At 49.1% G+C, this 20,730-nt stretch overlaps 1 protein-coding gene across 5 annotated transcripts; it reads left to right on the plus strand.

Moving 5' to 3' along the window:
• The first annotated feature begins 932 nt into the window (after positions 1–932).
• BRAT1 (BRCA1 associated ATM activator 1) lies at positions 933–20,730 on the plus strand. 5 transcript variants are annotated; one of them, XM_083585653.1, is made up of 14 exons: positions 933–1,039; positions 1,705–1,895; positions 4,030–4,184; positions 5,031–5,178; positions 6,940–7,312; positions 8,795–8,914; positions 10,015–10,106; positions 10,756–10,862; positions 11,313–11,499; positions 12,752–12,831; positions 13,163–13,265; positions 15,354–15,452; positions 17,221–17,402; positions 18,952–20,729. In XM_083585653.1, exons 2-14 carry the CDS (start codon positions 1,769–1,771, stop codon positions 19,663–19,665), a joined length of 2,487 nt encoding a protein of 828 aa, XP_083441779.1. In that variant the 5' UTR covers positions 933–1,039; positions 1,705–1,768; the 3' UTR covers positions 19,666–20,729. The 5 variants fall into 5 exon arrangements, with proteins under 5 accessions (XP_083441779.1, XP_083441781.1, XP_083441782.1 ...); XM_083585655.1 differs by having other exon boundaries at positions 992–1,039; positions 1,736–1,895; positions 18,952–20,730; XM_083585656.1 differs by having other exon boundaries at positions 1,004–1,039; positions 1,747–1,895; positions 18,952–20,730.

The raw sequence follows: 20,730 nt of genomic DNA on the forward strand, positions 1-20,730 counted from the left end.
CCATGAACAATCATCAATCAAACACATCAAAAAGGACACAACCAAATGGAAACAATTTCCACTTAAATCATAAGATCTAAAACTAAAGATACAACAATAATATCAATAACAGCAACCGCTCTCTCAACCCCATCCCCCAAACAATACTCCAGCCTGAGAATATGTTCGACAGCCTCAGCTTTTGTAGCTGGAATCATGTGCATGTAACCAGGGCCGGATTTAGGTTTGATGTGGCCCTCAGCTACTGAAGGTAATGGGGCCCTTTATATGTCCAGCTGTCCTTTGTCAACAACAAATTGTTGCTGGTTTTGAATATATGCTATATGGTAATTTATGGTATCTAAAGCCATTTGCACATAACAGAAAGGAGCCTACACAACACATAACACTTTTGCTGTATGTAGGTTTTATTTTATTTGTTTTTTATCTTACATTTTGGAAATGTACACCCAGGTTTTTTCCCTTTAATTTTTTGGGGGGCCGCCGAGAGAGTGGGGCCCTAAGCTATAGCTTGTTTAGCTTATACTTCAGTGATAGCCAAACTTGGCTCTCCAGCTGTTTTTGGGACTACAATTCCCATCATCCCTGACCACTGGTCGTGTTAGCTAGGGATGATGTGAGTTGTAGTCCCAAAACAGCTGGCGAGCCAAGTTTGGCCATCTTGTCTTCCACAACTTGGTTCCCTCCAGACGTTTTGGACTACGACGCCCATCAGCCCCAGCAAGCTACCACAGGCCTTATGGGCTTAGTCGCAGGGGCTGATGGGAGACGTAGTCCAAAACATCTGGAGGCTGGAGAAATTCTCTCTTTATAAACCTCTCTGACCCGACTCCGGCAGATCCCTCTGGTGCAACCCATGCCCTGCAGTCCCGCCTCGGAAAAAGGCTCTCCTTGCTCTCCGCAGATGCTTTGGCTAGCGAGCCTGGAGAAACTCATGCCAAGTGCTGGCAAGGCAGGACTTCGCTTGCGCTACTGAGCATGATCACTGCCGAAGATGAACTGAGCATGCCCAGTAGCGCTTGGAAGGGAAACGGGGCAGGTAAAGTGTTTGGTTTGCGATAGCAGCGCGCGGGGATTTTATTGCAACCCGATCCAAGCCACGTTTGCTCGGAGAGCAAGTCCCCTTTTGTTCAGCGGGGTTCCTCTCCAGGATCGCGGCGTTTGCATGCTTGCTTGGGGAACTCTCCAGAGATTCCTGTGGCTCATTCCCAATTAAAGCAGAAGTGAGAGGCGCCCAAACTGTTGGGGAGGCTAGTTCTGTGGAAGTCGGTGGCACTTACTTCTGAGTAATCGCTGATCGCGCCGGCCGAGCTGTGCGTGCGGAGAGCTGCATTCCTAGGGGACCCCGAGAGGTGCACTTACTGTACTTGATAATAAACTCAAGCTGAACTCGTTGCTGCTGCTGCCTTACTTCCGAGTAAGCAGGTACAGCACTGAGCTGCAATGCTTTGATCACGGAGCAGGAAAGGAGGGAGACTTAATGGAACCCGTGTGTCCCACCCCCTGATGCTCCCCAGTTTTAGTCAAGTCCCCCTCCATAGCCCTCAAAAACAGTAGCTTTGGGTCCGATCCTAAGTGAGAGTGGGTGAAACCAGGTCACTTCGCTGTCATTTGAGTACAGTTGGGCCGTTAGATTTAAATGCAAGATCCCATGTTCCAATTTAGTTTCCTTTTCAAAAACAACATGTTTTTCCTGTGTTGTAGGTTCTGCCTTGTTCTTACACTCTTTCATGAGGAAAAAAACAGAACGGAAAAACCGAGACTCGCCATGGATAGAAAGTGCTCTCAACTTCTGCCTTCAGTATGTACGATTCTGGCAGATCCAAGGCACCCCCTTTCGGATGACACTTGTTTGGAAAAGTTGCTGGATTGGTTTAAGATGCTGATCAATACTGGTAAGTTCCATGGTTAGATGTTTGTTTTGTAAGGGTTCTCTAAAGCGTCACACACGTGTGGAGAGGAACCCACCTCTTGAAAAAAACAAAACAAGGGGCCTTGAGACCATGTGGCCCTCCATATCCCATCAACTTGGAAGGTGGTGGACTGTCCTCCCTTAGACGATTTTAAACAGAGGATGGGTGACCATCTATCAGGGATTCTTTACCTGTGATTCTTTACCCCCATCGTTCAGCCTGGACACTGAGATCCAGCACCGAGGGCCTTCTGGCAGTTCCCTCATTGCAAGAAGTAAGGTTACAGGGAACCAGACAGAGGGCCTTTTCGGTAGTGGCGCCCGCCCTGTGGAACACCCTCCCTTCAGATGTGAAGGAAATAAGTAGCTATCCTATCTTTAAAAGACAACTGAAGGCAGCCCTGTTCAGGAAAGTTTTTAATATTTAACACTGTATTGTTTTTAAAACTTGATTGGGAGCTGCCCAGAGTGGCTTGGGAGACTCAGCCAGATGGGCAGGGTATAAATAAATTCTTCTTCTTCTTATTATTATTCCTGCATTGCAGGGGGTTGGACAAGATGACCTTTGGGGTCCCTTCCAATTCTTCTACAGTTCTACTATTCATTATGTGTTCTGTGGCTGATGGAGGCTGAAGGCCAAGAACATCTGGAGGGCCACAGGATCTCATTCTGGGGCTTGTGATTTTGGTGTTAAGTGGTATAGAAATGGTTTATTTATTGCATTTATATTCTACCTTTTTCTCGAAGGAGCTCAAGGTGGCATACATGGTTTTTTCTCACCCCCCCCCTTCATTTAAGCCCCGCAACAACCCTGTGAGGAAGGTTAGGCTGAGAAGCAGGTCATCCAGTGAAATTCATGGCTGAGTGGGGGTTTGAACTCTGGTCTCGCAGGTCCTAATTCAACACTAACAAATATCTAACCTAGAAAAGAGATCATAAAGAGGTGATAGCCGAAATATAATAATAATAATAATAATAATAATAATAATAATAATTAATAATAAATAATTTATTTATACCCCGCCCATCTGGCTGGGTTTCCCCAGCCACTCTGGGTGGCTTCCAACAGAATATAAAAAAACAATACAGCGTCAGACATTAAAAACTTCCCTAAACAGGGCCGCCTTCACATGTCTTTTAAAAGTAAAATAGTTGTTTATTGCCTTGATATCTGATAGGAGGGCATTCCACAGGGCAGGTGCTACTACCGAGAAGGGCCTCTGCCTGGTTCCCTGTAACCTCACTTCTCGCAGGGAGGGAACCGCCAGAAGGCCCTCGGCGCTGGACCTCAGTGTCCGGGTAGAACGATGAGGGTGGAGACGCTCCTTCAGGTATACAGCACTGAGGCCGTTTTTAAGGTCAGCACCAACACTTTGAATTGTGCTGGGAAATGTACTGGGAGCCAATGAAGATCATTCAGGACTGGTGTTATATGGTCTCAGCAGCCACTCTCAAGTCACCAGTCTAGCTGCTGCATTCTGGATTAATTGCAGTTTCTGAGTCACCTTCAATGGTAGCTAGAGCTACATTGCTACATAGAGCGCATTGCAGTAGTCCAAGCGGGAGATAACCAGAGCATGCACCACTCTGGCAAGACAGAAAGTGAAACCAGTGTTCCCCTGCCTGGTGCAATCTGCCCACCTGCCACGATGTTGTTGGACTCCAACTCCCATCAGTTTCCAGCCAGCATGGCCAACTGTCAGGGATGACAGGGGTTGTCGTATAAAATGTAGTGAGGGCACCAGGTTGGGGAAGCCTGTTGTAGTTGATGGAACAAATTTGCAGCTCCAGAGAACTCGAAGCAGCTGGTTCAAATAGCAAGAAAGGATATTTTGCTTTAAATGTTAGGAAGCACTTCCCGAGGGTATAAGGTGTGAAGGGCTGGGGGCATGTGAAATTTCTTAACAGGTTGAGACTGTGTTTCCAGGTAGGGCTAAGGAAATCCCCTGCCTTAAAATACGGAGAGTCAGTGTGGAGAAGACTAAACAAGGCAGCTTCCTATTGCATCACTAGGCCTTAATTCTGAGTAGAGCGCAGAGGCTTTGCCCTACATAAGTTTCGTCTTCTAACTAAACATCTGGTCATTCCCTGCTGGCCCCTCTTTCCCCCCCTCCCAGGATCCAGCCTGTTGCTGTTAGAGGAAAATCCGTGTTTGAAGGAGCTGGTCCTGGCTGTGCTCAGACAAGAGGAGCCAAATCCCACCATCCTTTCCTTCGTCCTGAGGCTCACTGGGATATTTGCTGCCTCTGAAAGTAGTTTCCAACACCTGCAGGTCAGTGAAGTCTTTAGCACCAGCTTGGCTGCAGGAGTTGCTGGAAGGAGGCATACAAGGTGCCACCCAGCCGTCTTAGGAACTCCAGATTTATGTAGGGCTTACTCCTTTTCTTCCCCCTGAAGATACCCTGCAAGGCAGTGGGGGGTTTGGACCTGAGTTTTCCTTCCCAGGTGGACGAGCCCTATCTTCCCCTCACTTCCTTCTACAGTACCTGCAGAAATTGAAATTGAAATACTTTATTGTCACGTGTACAACTTGTATACAGTGAGATTACACGAGCACCCTCCACTCAGCTCTCTTAGTCTTAATTCCCCACATTTACTGACGCACACCCACCAAACCCGAAAGTCAGTTGCCCTGTTGTTATCTTTTCATTCAGCAGCCTAACAGCCCATGAATAGAAGCTGTTCTTTACCCTGTTGGTGTGACTAATCCTGCTTCTATATCTTCTGCCCGAGGGCAGGAGATCAAGAAAGTGCCGGCCAGGGTGTGAATCATCCCTGAGAATTTTCCTCAACGTTCTTCTTCTATTTCATCCAGCAGATTCATGGGACAGCCCATAATATCTTGTGCTGTGTTCACCACTGCCTTCTTGACCGTTGGACCCGCTCCTGGTCTTGCTGGCTCCATCCACCAGAGCCTGTCTTTGCATGCCGGGGAAGCCCCTAACTCGCTGAGGGTTTCGGACCCATCGGCCCAACCCTTAAACTATAACCACCTACAAAGCACAAAAGAGCAGCGCTAGGTTGCATGTGTTTCAGGATTTCCCCCCACGCAGAAATGGACGTTAGTCATAGGTCAGTGACTGTGAGAATCTCCCGCTTTCTTCTGTTCTCGCTTCAGCAGGGAGAAGTCGTCTTTGGTGCCTTTGGAGAAGCGGGGCCTCTGAGCAGTGCATTGTGGGAAGACATGTCCATCCGGAGCGGCTGGGTGCAGGGCGTTTACAGCATGCTGCAGCACTACAGCGCCTTCCAGTTCTTGTGCAACTCTGGTAAGTGCCAAAATTTATACAGCATACCTGGGCCTGCCTCTGAGGCACGAGAGGCATCTGTGTCTGGCCACTGCTCCATCCAACTTAGTATTCTCTACACTGCCTAACAGCATCTGTCCAGGGTTTTGGAAGAAGGCTCTCTCTGTCTTACTGGAGAGGTGATCTGCTGCTGAATCGTGGCCGCCCGCCCAAAGGAAGTCAGTGGGGCTTCCTAAAACTGAAAACCCATGGCTAACCTGTCCTTTGAATCCTGTTGAGAACATCTTAGTTCCCAAACTTGCAGGGTTGGGGAGCCAGATGCTGTAGGACTACAGCTCCCGTCATCTGCGACAGTTGCTCACACTCACTGGGGCTGCTGGGAGTTGTAGTCCAACCACATCTGGAGGGCCACAGGCTTTCTCCCACTCTGTCTCCCCCTGCTGCCTGGGCTCCCCTTCCTCTGTTGTTTCTCCTCTGTTGGTTTGTAAGCTCCTAGGGGCAAGGCTTGTCTTTTGTGAAGCATCATGTGCCCTGATGGCTCTGACATGTAAATCATCACCCTCATAATTCCAGAGCAGATGTCTGGCTTGTACCAACGAGAAAGAAATGGACCTTTGTCTTGGGCCTCGTGCTGCAGTACTCTGATCTCCCCAGCCTTCCTTGGGCTACTTGTTTTCTGGGTTGGCATGCTTTTTCATACTTACGGGACTGCCTCTCCCAGTATGCCTCGCGGAGGACCTTGAGGTCCATAAACAGCAATACCCTAGAGGTCCCGGGCGCTAAGTAAGTCAGATTAGCCTCAACCAGAGCCAGGGCCTTTTCAACACTGGCTCCGGCCTGGTGGAACGCTCTGTCTCATGACACCAGGGCCCTGTGGGATCTGATTTCTTTCCGCAGGGCCTGTAAGACAGAGTTGTTCCACCTGGCCTTTGGCTTGGAATCAACTTGATCCCCTGCCCCTCTTTCCTTTTTCCTTTCTTCTGTGATGGAACTCCTATTTGGGGACTTCCCAGGCTTTTTTTCTGGCCCACGTAGGACCAGTCTGGATAGTTGGCCTTGGTGAAGATTTAACATTTTCATCCCCAAAAAGTTTTTGATTTGAGTTTCTACTGAAATGAGGCTGCATTTTAATGTTGTACTTAATCTTGTTTTTAAGTTATATTTTAATCATTTGTTTTTATCTGGTGTTAGCTGGTCTTGGTTGGGGAGGGCAGGGTATAAATAAAATTATTATTATTATTATTATTATTATTTTTATTTATTTATTTATTTATTTAGTGATGTCTGCTGCCCTTTATGGCTAGTAGGATCATTTGTTGGATTATGGAGCTCACTAGCGATTGGAGAAATGCTGCTGAACAGAAGGAAGCTGCCCTTTTTTGCTTTCTCCCTTTCCGATGTTTGTGCTGCGAGTCCTGTTGCTTACGTAGCCAAAACAGCACCACCCACCCACACAAGGGAAGCATCACCCAGATGAAAATGCTGGATGGGAGCTTTTTGTTTTGTTTATCACATTGATATCCCACCTTTCCCCTCAAGGAGCTCAAGGTGGTGTACATGGTTATCTTCCTCCCTGTTTCATCCTTACAACAACCTTGTGAGGTAGGCTGGGCTGAGAGTGACTCACCCAAATTCACCCAGTGAGCTTCATGGCTGAGTGTGGGATTTGAACCCTCCCCTCTGGTCCTAGCCCAGTGCTCAAGCCACTCCTCATCATGGACAGGGGGCACCTCATTACAAAATTATTCTGCATCCTTCTCTCTCTGTCTCCCTCAACACCAGGTTCCCTAGATGTGATTTTCGCTCTCCAAGGAGACCCGAGCCTGTTTGTTGCTTCAGGAGCCAACCGCCTTCTCGCTCGCGTGCTCATCTTCTCCGTTCAGTCCGAACCGTCTCGCCTCCTCAGCTCGATGGACTGCGATTGGCCGGCTTGCACTCGAATGATAGTTGCTCGCGTCGAAGAGTCCCTCAAATCCCACTCGGCCTCCCGGGCCAAGCATTCCTTGCAGCTGCTGACGACGTTGTTTGAGCACAACCAGGACGCCTGGACTGAACTGCTCTGGTTGCGGATCGCGGGAACGGTGGAGTCCCTCCTGACAGAGGAGCTGCTCCAAGTTGGGCACCAGCTGGTGGATCTGTTCCTCAGCATGGCAAGGTAGGTGCCTGCACAGTGGCTTTCATTAATGTGAGGGGAGGCGAAGGATGGAGAACTTTGGTTCTCCAGAGATTGATGGACTCCAGCTTCCATCAGCCGCCAGCCAGAATGGCCAATGGTCAGGGAGGATAAGAGTTGTAATCCAGCCATGGCTGGAGAGCCACCAGTTCCCCAACCTTGATCGATATCAAAGAGGTCTTCCAAGGTTAAAACCAATAGTTTGAGCTATGCTTGGAATAGAACTGGGAACCATTGGGGAAGAGGAAGACCTGTGGTCCAGCAGCTGCATTGCCAAAAGAAGCTCCTGAGTTCAGTCTCTGACATTTCCAGACCACTGACCAGAAACCCCGGGGAGATGCTGCTATTTGGTGGGAACCTATAGTGGAGAACTGAAGGGAAGGCATGAGGCAGGAGTTGGTAATGCAGGTGAGCTGGGCATAAGCAAGCTGCCAGCTAGCTCTGCCGAGGCTCTTTTTATTAGCACAATGTGCAAAACCAGTCAGATACATTTTGGACTGTGCCCTTTACACGTCTTCCAATCATGCAATCGTGGGGGGGGGGGTACAAAGTTATTTTGGCACCTGTTTCCCTCAAGACAGGGCACAGCAGACCACTGAGAAAGCCAAAGGTTAGATAGAGGGCATGATGTTCAGACAGTTGTGGCTTGTCTGCGGGTGGAAGTGTGCTCCACAACCAGTGGTCATTCCTTCAGAGAACCTTTCCCATCCATTTGGGGCAACCTTCTGGGACCAACTAGCCAGAGGCAAAAGTGGGCAGGGCAGCAGGTGTCAATTTTACCTTTGGCCAGTTTCTGGACACACTCACACACGGCTCTCTATCCTGCATCCAAGCAAGCAAGAGGCATCATAAGGGACACATCCCACCCAGCCAGGCAAAAACGCTCCAGGGTGAGGAAGTTATGAAGTAGGGTGGCTTGGGGAGAGGCCTTCATTTGCTACAACTCCACCTGCCCCCAGGAAGGTCACTCATCTAGGAGAAAGAAAACTCAGATTCTAAATCTCCACTACCTTGTGGGATATCTTTAGCAGAAGAAAAGGCTGAGCTTAAACCCTACACAAATCAGGAGCGGAGTCTCTAAGACTGTTGGATGGCACCTTGTACTCCTCCTTCCTGCAACTCCTGCAGCCAAGCTGGTGCCAAACGTCTTGCTCTGCTTTCCTTTGGACCACTTCAGCAGGGGGACGGGTCTTGTCGCCTGGGCAGCCCAGGACCTCCAGACATACTGCCCAAGATTGTGCCTAGGGAGGTCACCTCATTGCTGCTAACACAGCAAAAACATCAAGGGAGGCAGAAGTTATGAGTTCCAGGTTTCTGCAGCCACAGCAGGCGCTGCGATTCTCCAGTGGTTTGATTCACCCACAGAGGCACACGCCGTGGTCTCTTGAGACAGACTGCTGGCAACAACAAATACATATCTAAAGGTTATGCACGCGCACTAATGCATCTTCCTCCCTCCTGTAGGTCTCCTGCCTTCGGCTGCCCAGAATGCAGCCTCTGGAAGCTGGTGGCACTTGCTCTGAAGACCTTGAGCCTCACTCAGTCAGGCCCTCTAGCCTTGGGACTCCTGAAACTTGAAGCCTGGTAGGGATTTGTTCCCCTCAACATTAAAGCCCAAACCATTAAGTATTTTGTTTGACCTTGTTTTCCTTTAACAGATAAAATAATAATAATAATTTATTATTTAAACCCTGCCCATCTGGCTGGATTTCCCCAGCCACTCTGGGCGGCTCCCAATAAAAGATTAAAAACATGATAAAACAACAAACATTAAAAACTTCCCTAAACAGGGCTGCCTTCAGATGTCTTCAAAAAGTCAGATAGTTGTTTATTTCCTTGACATCTGACAAGAGGGTGTTCCACAGGGCGGGTGCCACCACTGAGAAGGCCCTCTGCCTGGTTCCCTGTAACCTTACTTCTCCCAGTGATGGAACCGCCAGAAGGTCCTCGGAGCTGGACCTCAGTGTCCTGGCTGAATGATGGGACGCTCCTTCAGGTCTACTGGGCCGAGGCCATTTAGGGCTTTCAAGTCAGCACCAGCACTTTGAATTGTGCTTGGAAATGTACTGGGAGCCAGTGTAGGTCTTTCAGGACCAGTGTTATGTTTTATTATCACGTTTTTTGTATTGTATTAGATTGTTATAAGATGTATCAGTACATTTTTTTGTTTCTTCAGCTTGTAAACTGCCTTGAGTATTGTAAGATAGAAAGATGGTATACAAATTAAAAATGATGATGATGGTCTCGGCGGCCACTCCCAGTCACCAGAATCCCTCCTCAAGCCGGCCTTTTCTATGAAGCCATGCTTAACCTCCTAGCTTTCACTCGCAGCTGCAACGAAGTCTAAGGCTACAGCCCTGTGTACCTTTCGCCAAGGAGTAAGACCCATTGAAAGCAATGGAACCTACTTCTGACTAAAATGGCATAGGATTGTGCCCCAAGCACAGGGGAGAGCTGCACGTTCCTTGCTGTTCTTGCCTCTCCTGCCCTCCCCCCCTCACAAATTGCAATTGCAAGCAGGGCTGATACCCAAAACACCTGGCGGGGGACGGCGGGACTATTGCGTTTGTGCATGCATTTGCATTAATATACGGAATAAAGCTTTAACCTACATTAAAACCACAGAGATGCTGCCTTGCTGCGGATGCAAGAGAGACCTAACCTGCTCCCTCTCCTCCTTCAAGCCCACAGGCAATCCAGGTGCAAGGTCTGGGCCTTTTGCTGCAGCCAATGGGCTGTGTCTTGAGAGGCGCTTCTCCATCCTTAGAATTCCCAGGTGCGTTGCTGAGTTAGGATGCGGCCTCAGAGCTCAGTGCTACCAGCCACAGTGGCTCGGCTCTGCCTCCGCGGTAGGAGGCAGCAATTGCTTCCGAATACCAATTGCTGGACACCACACGAGGGGAGAGGGCTCTTGTGTTTGGGGTCTGCTTTTGGCCTTCCCTTGGGGACATCTGCATGGCCACTGTGGGTACAGAATTAGGGGGGCCATAGGCCTGATTCAGCGGGCTCTTCCTAGTTTCTTATGTGCACATATTGCATTAAGCGGGATGGGTGGGTTAAGGGAGCAAAGTACAGTTAACAGGCCCTGAAATACTTCACCTGGGCCCCGATCCAAAGAACAACAGGCCTTGCTGGAATGTCCCAGGTGGATTTTGCCCCCTTCTGTTTGGGAGGGCATTGGAGAAAAATTAACTTTCTTCCCCCTCTGCGTACGCTTAGCCAGCCTCTGCCGTCCTGGTACCCTACAACTGCTTTACACTACAACTCCCATCAGCCCCAGCCAGGCTGCTCTGGCTGGAGCTGTTGGGAGTTGTAGTCCAGAATATCTGGTGGGCACCAGGTTGGGGAAGGCTGCTTATACTAGCCATGTCATAGAAGCCTTTTGCTCCGTTGGTGTCCTCCGGCTTCCCTTTCTCCACTTCCAGGTTTGCCGCCTGAATCTGCCTCTGTGGAGTCTCTTCTGTCCTCCAGGGCCTCGTGTGTCAGTTTCCTGTGCCAGACTCTGGCTCATCTGGAGGAAGTCCAGTATGTGGTAAGATCTAGATAAGCAAAGACCCAACCTCCTTTGGCTCCTCCTTCTCCCTGAGCTTTTTATAGGGAAAAGGTCATTAGAAGAACTTTTAAGAACTGGTGCCTGTACTCACTTATTTTCCTCTTTCCTCCTCTTCTCTCTTTCCTTTTGTGCTGCATCTTTTACATTATAGGCCGAGTGGGTTGGGACTCTCTTGTTATTAATATTTGTAAGCCACACTGGGAGCCTTTCCTGCCAACGAGTGGAGGAAAAATCAGCTCCCCAGGCTTTAAATGTACCATCCTTGTGCAGTATCGAGCTGAAACTCTTGAGATGCTGAACTCTGGCCTCCTTACCAAATTTTGCCCCTGTGCAGTGGGGCTGCCGCATACCCAGAAGCCTGTGTATACCTCTAGCAGAGACACCTCTAGCAAATTGGCTGAGATTGCATTTATCCCTTTTCTTCACCAGGCCTCTCTGGCAGTGGAGTTTCCCCACAAGCCTTTGCTCCAGTCCGTGGTGACTGTTCTGCAGTTCTGCGTTGGCCTCGCCATTCCGGTGTCCTCTCTGGCAGCTAAGATTGGCAACTTTCTGGTCGGCTGCTTCCGAGTTCAGCGGGCAGCCCTGGGCCTCCTGGGAGCTCTGTCTCGCTGGGCAAGTAAGTACATGAAATTTATTACGGCCAGAGACCAGCTTGAGAAACACAAATGGAACTACAATCCCAATAGCAAAACAAACATTTAAAACAATATACGACAATGGATTTTAAGTTTAAAAGTGCGATGGGCATATAAACACATAAAAAACTTTAAAATAGACAGCCTTAGAGAAATGACCCAAAGTCGCCCGTAGATCCGGGTTTGGGAATTTTCTTAACAAACTAGATTGAATCGGGGGATGGTCTGTGCCTACAGATCTGTGCGCAGAATCTGGCGACAATCCGGGTCGTCTTGTGGTCTTTGCCTAACAGGAGAAGACCGAATTTTTACTTTACCGGGAGGTCAGCAAGCCTCACCAGGAGGGGGTCAATGGTTTCCCTCCCCCCTCCCTTGCTATCTTGGTGTTCCCTGTCGATTCCAGGGAATTGGCCCTGCAAGAAACCTCCTGGGAGGCAAGGGAAGAACGAGGGGTCCTTTGATGGTCCTTTCCAGCTTCCCACAGGATTGTAGAGCCAGAAGGGTCCCCATTGGTCATCTAGTCCAACCCCCTGCAATGCAGGAATCTCAACAAAAGCCTTCCTGACAGATGGCGATCCTACCTCTGCTTGAAAACCTCTAAGGAAGGAAGGAGCAGTCAAATACAACATTCCTTGTTTTCCTAGAGTGGACATGCAAGAGGATGTATGGTCCAGCCAGTAGGACACTCGGGTTGTGAACATGATCTGTGCGGGATGCATGTTCGCAACTCGCAGCACTCGCAACCCACAGCACACGCGGGTTGCGATTTGGCGCTTCTGCACATGCGTGAAACCCGGAGGTAACCCATTCCAGTACTTCTGGGTTTCGGTGGGTCCGTAAACTGAAAAATTGCAACCTGAAGAGTCTGTAACCCGAGGTATGACTGTATACCGCTCTGGAATCTTTGGTTAAAGGGCAGTACAGTGGTACCTCGGGTTACATACGCTTCAGGTTACATACGCTTCAGATTACAGACTCCGCTAGCCCAGAAATAGTACCTCGGGTTAAGAACTTTGCTTCAGGATGAGAACAGAAATCGTGCTCCGGCGGCACAGCGGCAGCAGGAGGCCCCATTAGCTAAAGTGGTGCTTCAGGTTAAGAACAGTTTCAGGTTAAGAGCAGACCTCCGGAACGAATTAAGTACTTAACCCAAAGTACCACTGTATATAAATTGCAAAGTAAATAAATAAGTAAATAAAATAACTCCCAACTGTCCTTCTCTGTGTGTTTTAGCTTCAGTTTCTGACGAAGTCATGGAACAAATCTTTGACATTCTCCTTGTGTACCTGAAGAGTCCAGATAGCAGCCCCGCTGTAAGTATGGATTCTTGAGTCGGAAGCAGGAGCTCAAGGTGGGGAACGTTTTTCTCTCCCTCCTTGGTTAATCCCCACAGCAACCCTGTAAGGGAGGCTAGATAGAGAGGCAGCGACTGGGCCCCCAAGGCCAACCTGGGAGCTTCATTGATGGCTGAGCAGGGGATTTGAGCCCTGGGCTCCCAGGTGGCAGCCAGACCCTCCAACTGCTACTCCACATTGGTTCTTGGTTGCAAAAGGAGTGATTTGGGGATGGGCCAGAGTAAAAGTACCAGGATGTTGGTCATTCTGGGGGATTTCTTTCACGGCATCCCCCTTTTCTCTCTTTCAGGTTTTGAAGAAGGCATTCCAAGCAACGCTGAAGTGGCTTCCAAGCCCCTCGGAAGCATCTGACTCTGCCGGTGACTTCCAGCGGCACAAACAGTTTCTCAGAGGTAAATTTGCAAGCCTGTTTCTGGCCCAAGTAGCATTACAGCCAGTGTACTGGACATCCGGTGAATCTGAGTGCTGGAAGATCGAGGACAGAGAAAAGGAATTACAGTGGTACCTCGGTTTACGAACTTAATCCGTTTCGGAAGTCCATTCTTAAACCGAAACCGTTCTTAAACCGAGGCGCGCTTTCCCTAATGAGGCCTCCCGTCGCCAGTGCCCTTCCACCGTTCAGATTCCATTCTTAGACTGAGGTAAAGTTCACAAACTGGGACACTACTTCCGGTTTTGCGGAGTTCGTAAACTGAATCGTTCGTAAACAAGGCTGTTCTTAAACCGAGGTACCCCTGTACTTCTTTGCCCAGCACGAAGTTAAACTACGGAACTCACCCCCCCCCCCCACAGGAAGCAGCGATGGTCACCAACCCAGGTCGCTTTAATAATAATAATAATAATAATAATAATAATAATAATAATAATAATAATTTATTTTTTATACCCCGCCCATCTGGCTGGGCTTCCCCAGGCACTCTGGGCAGCTTTCAGCACAATATTAAAATACAGTAATGCATCAAACATTAAAAGCTTCCCTAAACAGGGCTGCCTTCAGATGTCTTCTAAAAGTCTGGTAGTTGTTGTTCTCTTTGACATCTGGTGGGAGGGCGTTCCACAGGGCGGGCGCCACTACCGAGAAGGCCCTCTGCCTGGTTCCCTGTAACCTCACATCTCGTAGTGAGGGAATCGCCAGAAGGCCCTCGGCGCTGGACCTCTGTGTCCGGGCAGAACGATGAAGAGGAAGAAGAGTTTGGATTTGATATCCCGCCTTTCACTCCCCTTCAGGAGTCTCCAAGCGGCTAACATTCTCCTTTCCCTTCCTCCCCACAACAAACACTCTGTGAGGTGAGTGGGGCTGAGAGACTTCAGAGAAGTGTGACTGGCCCAAGGTCACCCAGCAGCTGCATGTGGAGGAGCGGAGACGCGAACCCGGTTCCCCAGATTATGAGTCTATCGCTCTTAACCACTACACCACACTGGCTCTCAGTGAGATGGGGGTGGAGACGCTCCTTCAGATATACTGGACTGAGAAGAGTAGACAAATTTGTGAAGGGAGAGATGGCTCTTGGCTGCCTCCGCAATCAAAGGCAGCAAGCCTTCTGAATCCCCGAAACCGCAAGAAGGGAAAGGGCTTTTGCACTCAAGTCCTGCTTGCGGGTTTCCCACATGTGTCTGGTTGGCCACCATGAGAACAGGGTGCAGACTAGATGGGGCATGGGCCTGATCCTGCAGGGCTCTTATTAGATTCTTTTTTATGGCAGGGGTGGGGAATCTCAAACCCAGAGCATGAACCTGCTGTAAAAAAACGCCACACTTACCCTTCTTTTTAGCTCATCTTCCTTCAAAGAGTTCAGTGTGGCCTGGGGACTTTCACTTGTCTTCATCCCCAGATGCAGATGGGGTTGTAACTTACAGTGCTGTCCTACTCAGGAAGTGACCCCCAGGTAACAGAAGTCACTGGGTTAAAGCTGACCAAAAGTCCAGAGGCAGCATTATAATCAATTTACAATGGGGTGGAAGGTATATAGGCAATGAAGGGCTTGCTCACAAATTTATTGACAGCTGCACGAGTTATGATAGTTAGGAATTGGAAGGGGCAAGCAGAATATAAAATGGAAGAACGGTATAAAGAGGTGTGGGATATAGCTATTAATGATAAATTGACATGTGCCGTTAAGGTAAGATGTGGAATACGCAGGAGAAATGATTTTGAGGAGATACGGAGAGTGTTTGTAGAATTTGTACTGTTAAAGCGGAAAGGGGTCAAATCATGGCAAGAGGTGTTGAAATTTTGGGAGGTTGGGTAGTTACAATGGAATGGTCTTGGCGGCGGGGTGCACATTTTTATTCTTATTTATTTATGATTATAACTTTATCAAAATGAAATCAAAAATTTAAATTTAAAAGGGGGGAGAAGTGACCCCCTTTAAGTTCAATGGGACTTGACTCACAATGTGTAAAACAGACTTGACGTTGTTTTATAAGCAGCAACAGTTCTGTCTGTGACCCTCCCTCTGTCTCCCACCCCCTTGGAGCAGACATGCTGCCCGTCTTGCAGAAGCGCATGCACAGCCCCAGCTGGGAAGTGCGCGACTCGGCCCTGGAGCATCTCACGCAAGCGATGAAGCGTCTGAGAGGTAAGTGCAGGGAAGGCAGAACCTGTAGGCAGGGAGCACAGCTGGGTGACGAAGGAGCAGTCTGCCTTAGAAGCATAGAGTGAGTGGCAGGGACCCTGAGCGTCCTCTGGTCCAACGCGCTGCAATGCGGGAATCTCAGCTAAAGCATCCATGACAGACGGCCATCCAGCCTCTCCTTAGAAACCTCCAAGGAAGGAGAGTCCACAACCGTCAATGGGCTTGATGAGCTAAAACAGGAGACAGGGCCGTCTTTACCTGGGGGTGCAAGGGGTGCGGGGCACCCAGGCGCCGAATTCTAGGGGACGCCATCCGCCCGCTGCTGAAGCCACTAAGCTCTTAACTATCTGTCTGTTACGAAATAATTAATAATTTTGATCAAGCTAGAAAAACAAAACACATATATACCTAGGTATTACCGAAATGTATACCTACTCTTTCATTAAGGACTTTCGACTTTGTGTGCTTGTTTACCAAAGACGCGCCGTGCCAGCAGTGGCGCTTGTCATTCACGACGGCGGCGCTTGTCAGACTCAACGATGGCGCTTGTCATTCTCAATGGTGCCATGCACACGAAATTGACTAAATTTGGGGGTGCTGGGCAGATCTTTGCACCCCGGTGGCACATATGCTAAAGACGGCCCTGAAAGGAGAGGACTGCTGGCGCAACCCGGTCTTCCAGGCCTTTCCTTGTGACTCGCTGGGACATTTTGGGCTAGCCCTGCTCATCTGCTCTACACTTTGTGTCATGTGTGGTGGCCAGGCTGGGTGGGCATGATGGGAGTTGTAGTCCAAAACAGCTGGAAGGCTTGATTAATCCTTGCATTCACTGCAGTTTTAGAATGGAGGGGTGTTTTCTCCCCTAAAAGCTCTGGGAAGATTGTTTTCATGGCTCCCTGTATTATAACAAATATTTCAGGAGCCATGTTGCTATCTGCTAAGATAAGGCTTTCGGTTTCATGTATTTTGTGTGCTGCTACGGAAAGGGTGTTTTAGTGGAGCTGTGTTTTTAATTTCTTTTAACCAGTACGTCACCCAGACAACTTCACTTATTGCGTGAATTATAAATGGAGTCAGTAAATAAAAGGCATGCATTGATTTGGGGGGTGGAGAAGGAGAGGATAGGGGGAAAGTGGGGGCTTTCCCACTTCATGAGCTTTTGGTTGGGGGCTTTTTCTGCCCATGAGCTCCCGGTTGGCTGACACTTCCTTGCCAGGAATGTCTCAGCAAAAAGAATTCCTGGCTGCACACCTGCCTGCACCCTGGCCTTTGGGCTTTGCAATGACAACATAAGGGGAGTCTGGCTTCTCGACCAGGCAAAAGGCCCATTGAGTCCAGTATTGTGTTCTCTCAATCGGTCAGCTCGTAAGTAATGAGTGAAAGAACCCTCTCCTTGCTTGTGATTCTCAGCATCTGGCAATCAGAGGCGTACAAACCACATACAGCTTTATTCCCCCGTGACTTTGTCGCCCTGTTTTAAAGCCATTCCGGTTTGTGACTTTAAATGGAAATCAGAAGCAACTGCAACAAAACGTTGCAGCGTGAAGCGCTTCCCTGTTCAGGATTCCAGGCAGCAGTACAACTGATGGAGCAAATTATGACCTCTGTGCGCTGCGGGGGCCAGTCTGGAGACTGTGAGCCTTCCCAGGAAGCCTGTGTGCTCTTGACAAGATCTGTCCGGGGCCAGGCATTTGCTTTAATGGTAGGGACAGAGGGCTGATGGGATCAGGCCCTGTTTATTTCCCCCCTTTTTGTTTTCATCTCTACACAGGGCAGGAGTGGTTCTGGCAAGAGCTCCTCTCTTCGGAAGTGCTGCCGCTGGCAGAGGGCCTCCTGGCCGACCCAGAGAGCTACGTGCGAGCCAGTGCGGTGGAAGCCTTGGGGCAGTTTTCCTTGCTTGCTAGCGCTGAGTCGAAGAAGCCCGGCTCAGAGAACAATGGCAGCAACAAAGAGGTACAGTCCTCTTTGCTGAGCACGTTTATGTCCCTGCCTTTTCACGTGGCAAGGCAGGGGGGCCGCATTCCGACCGGAAGACTACAGCTCTGTTTAACGGGGGGCGCTTTGGGTGGGTTTCCCCTGAAAGGGCAGCCTAGAAATACAGTCGTACCTTGGAAGTAGAACGGAGTCCGTCCCAGAAGTCTGTCTGACTTCTAGAACGTTCAAAAACCAAAGCGCAGCTTCTGATTGGCTGCAGGAAGCTCCTGCAGCCAATCGGAAGCCCCGCCGGACGTTCAGCTTCTGAAAGAATGTTCAAAAACCGGAACAGTCACTTCCAGGTTTCGATCGTTTGGGAGCCAAAATGTTTGAGAACTAGGCTGTTCGACTTCCAAGGTACAACTGTACTATGAAGCAATAGATAGGATATTGAAACAAAACCCGACTGCTAGGAGGTCGGTAGGTGTGCAGCGATCGGAGCTCATCGCACCAATCTTACACCAACTGCAATGGTTAGTTCTTGAGTTTCTGGGCTCAGTTCAAAGTGCTTTTAGAATCATAGAATCTTAGAGCTAGAAGGGACTCCCAAGGGTCATCTAGATCAACCCCCCTGCTGTGCAGGCATCTCAACTTAAAGCATCCCTGCCAGGTGTATGAAACCTTGCAGGGCGCAGTACTCCTGTTCAGCGTTCCATGGCCTTTGCCAGAATACTCCATTCTCTCTTCCCTCTGGTTTTCTCTTCACACCCTTTCCCCTTCAAAATCAGCCAACATGAAATGGCCACTCAGCACACTCAGTCCTCACTGGGCTGTTTGGGCCCCACCCCACAATTTTAGGGTTCAACACACCCTGCAAATACTTCTTTGTATTTCTGCTGACCTTGTGGGGTGGTGGTTTTGGCTGTATGAGGAGAATGGATTTGGCTGTTGTAGTAATAATAATAATAATAATAATAATAATAATAATAATAATAAAATTTATTTATACCCCGCCCTCCCCAGCCAAGACCAGGCTCAGGGTGGCTAACAACTGATATAAAAACAAATTGATTGAAATACAACTTAAAAAACAAGATTAAAATACAACATTAAAATATTAAAACATTAAAATGCAGCCTCATTTTAATGGAAACTCAAATCAAAAACTTTTTTGGGGGATGAAAATGTCAAATCTTCACCAAGGCTAACTATCCAGACTGGTCCTACATGGGCCAGAAAAAAGCCAGGGAAGTCCGCAAATAGGAGGAGAAAGGAAAAAAGAAAGAGGGAAAGGGAATCAAATTGATTCCAAGCCAAAGGCCAGGCGGAACGACTTTGTCTTACAGGCCCTGCAGAAAGAAATCAGATCCTGCAGGGCCCTGGTCTCATGAAAAGGCCCTGGCTCTGGCTGAGGCTAATCTAACTTCTAACTTGTATAGGGAGAATGGATTTGCTTTGGTAGGGGAAGAATGCACACCATGTTTCCCTGGTGCCGCGGGAGTTAACACGATGTGGGTTTCTCCCCCCACCTAGCATAGCTTGCAAACAGTTTTCAGATCCCCCCCATCTCTTTTCCTTGTCCTTCAAGGCCAGCGTTGGGGCTCGCTTGCAGGAAATCCTGTCCGCTGACTCCGAAGGCTTCCCCCGCAGAGCTGTGATCCGCGTCTTCATTGACTGGCTACGGGACGGCCACCCGGAAGTCCTGGCTGACCCTGAGCAGTTTGTTTCCAGAGCGATCCAAGCCGTGGACAGAGACTTGGACTGGGAAGTCAAGGTCAGCGGCTTGGAGCTGGCCAAGGTTTTTGCTGGCCAAATGTCTGGCCGGCTTGGGCTCTCCGACTGCCCGTACGCCGCTGACTCATCACCTGCCAGCCAGGCTGCCCGTCGCCTCAAATTGCTGGAGGCGTTTTGCCGAGTGAAGCTCTTTGAGTTCCTCTTTGGAGCCCTGTATGACTGCGACAGGCCAGTGGCGCTGAAAGCCTGCGAGATCCTTTTAGCCGTGAAATCCAAGATTTGCAAAGACAGTCGCCTGGAGGAGAGCAGCTTGGAGCTGGGCAGCACATCTCAGCAGCGGGAGGAGAAACAGAGGGAAGAACTGATCCTTCCTGTTGGAGAGTCGGCTAAAAGGATTTCCCAGGATCCAGAGTGCCTGATCCTTTTCTTAGAGACGACGGACCTGGAGGGTTTGCAGAGATCTTTAGACAGGAGCAGCGATCACCTGGAAAAGAGCCCCCAGTCGCTCTTGCAGGATATCCTCTCCGCTGCAGGGAATATGGAAGATAATGAAGCAGATTGCTACTGACGGCTTTCCAAAATGGAATTGATCCTTGGGGAGGGCTAGACCCTACCAACCTTCCCCTGACCCCAAGAACTTAAAAGGCCACTTTGCAAAAAAAAAACCCATGTCTTCCTGCTCAACGGGCACCGTCATGTAGGGATTAGTATGAAACCCATCTGGGGGAAGACAGCTCTGGTGCAAATCTGAGAGGGGGGGCGGGAATCAAAGCAGAGCTAAAACTCACACAGGAAAATCAAGAGATGCCCAAGCCAGGGGCGACTGACAAGATTATGACAAGCACATCGTTGTTGATTTGTAGAACATCAACAAAGTCAGGTGAGGAAGTTGTGGCCCTCCAGATGTTGCCGGACTGCAACTCCCATCATCTCTCACCACTGGCCATGCTGGCTGCATCTTACGGGAGTCGGGAGTCCAGCTTTTGGGGGGGGGGCACTGGCTCCCCACCCCTGGTTTAAAATGCAAAACTCAGTCAAACCCTATGTAAAAAGGTGGATCCGCCTTGAAATAAGGAAACTGCGTTGCATTTAAAACCAGCACCACACAATTAATAAAGTCTTCGGGGGCCCATACTGCCGAAAACTTGCAATTTCTAATGAACAAACTGTTCAGCGCAGATACTGAGAAGTTTCAGGGTAGATCTGCAAACGGCATGACTGGATTTTGTACTTGTGCGCAGTGAGAGTTCCTGACGTCTCCTTTCGATGCACACAGCCGTGCGTAAGCAGCGTTTGACTACCAAGTTCAAGTCTAGAGGCCCTGCGTGTACCTTTAAGACTTCAGGCACAATTGCATACGGGTTTCCAAGTGTTTTCTTTGGCCGAGAAGCTTTGTACCTTTATAACTCAGTCCTCCCTTTTGATGAAAGCATCGCATCCAGGTTGGTCCAATTGAGTTTGAGGCTCGTTACTTGCTGGCTGTTGCCTTTGCAGAGCAAGGGAACAGGTTGGCGAGGAAGAATTTGTTTTATTACCAATTAAAGTTTGTTTTTAAAAAACCCAAAGTTTTTGTCAAGCTCAGACTGGATGGCTTGTCTGTGCATGTTCCAAACCTTGCTTTCTGCGGCTAAGA

The sequence above is a fragment of the Podarcis filfolensis genome, assembly GCF_964270895.1.
Source record: "Podarcis filfolensis genome assembly, chromosome: 14".
Lineage (NCBI taxonomy): Eukaryota > Metazoa > Chordata > Lepidosauria > Squamata > Lacertidae > Podarcis > Podarcis filfolensis.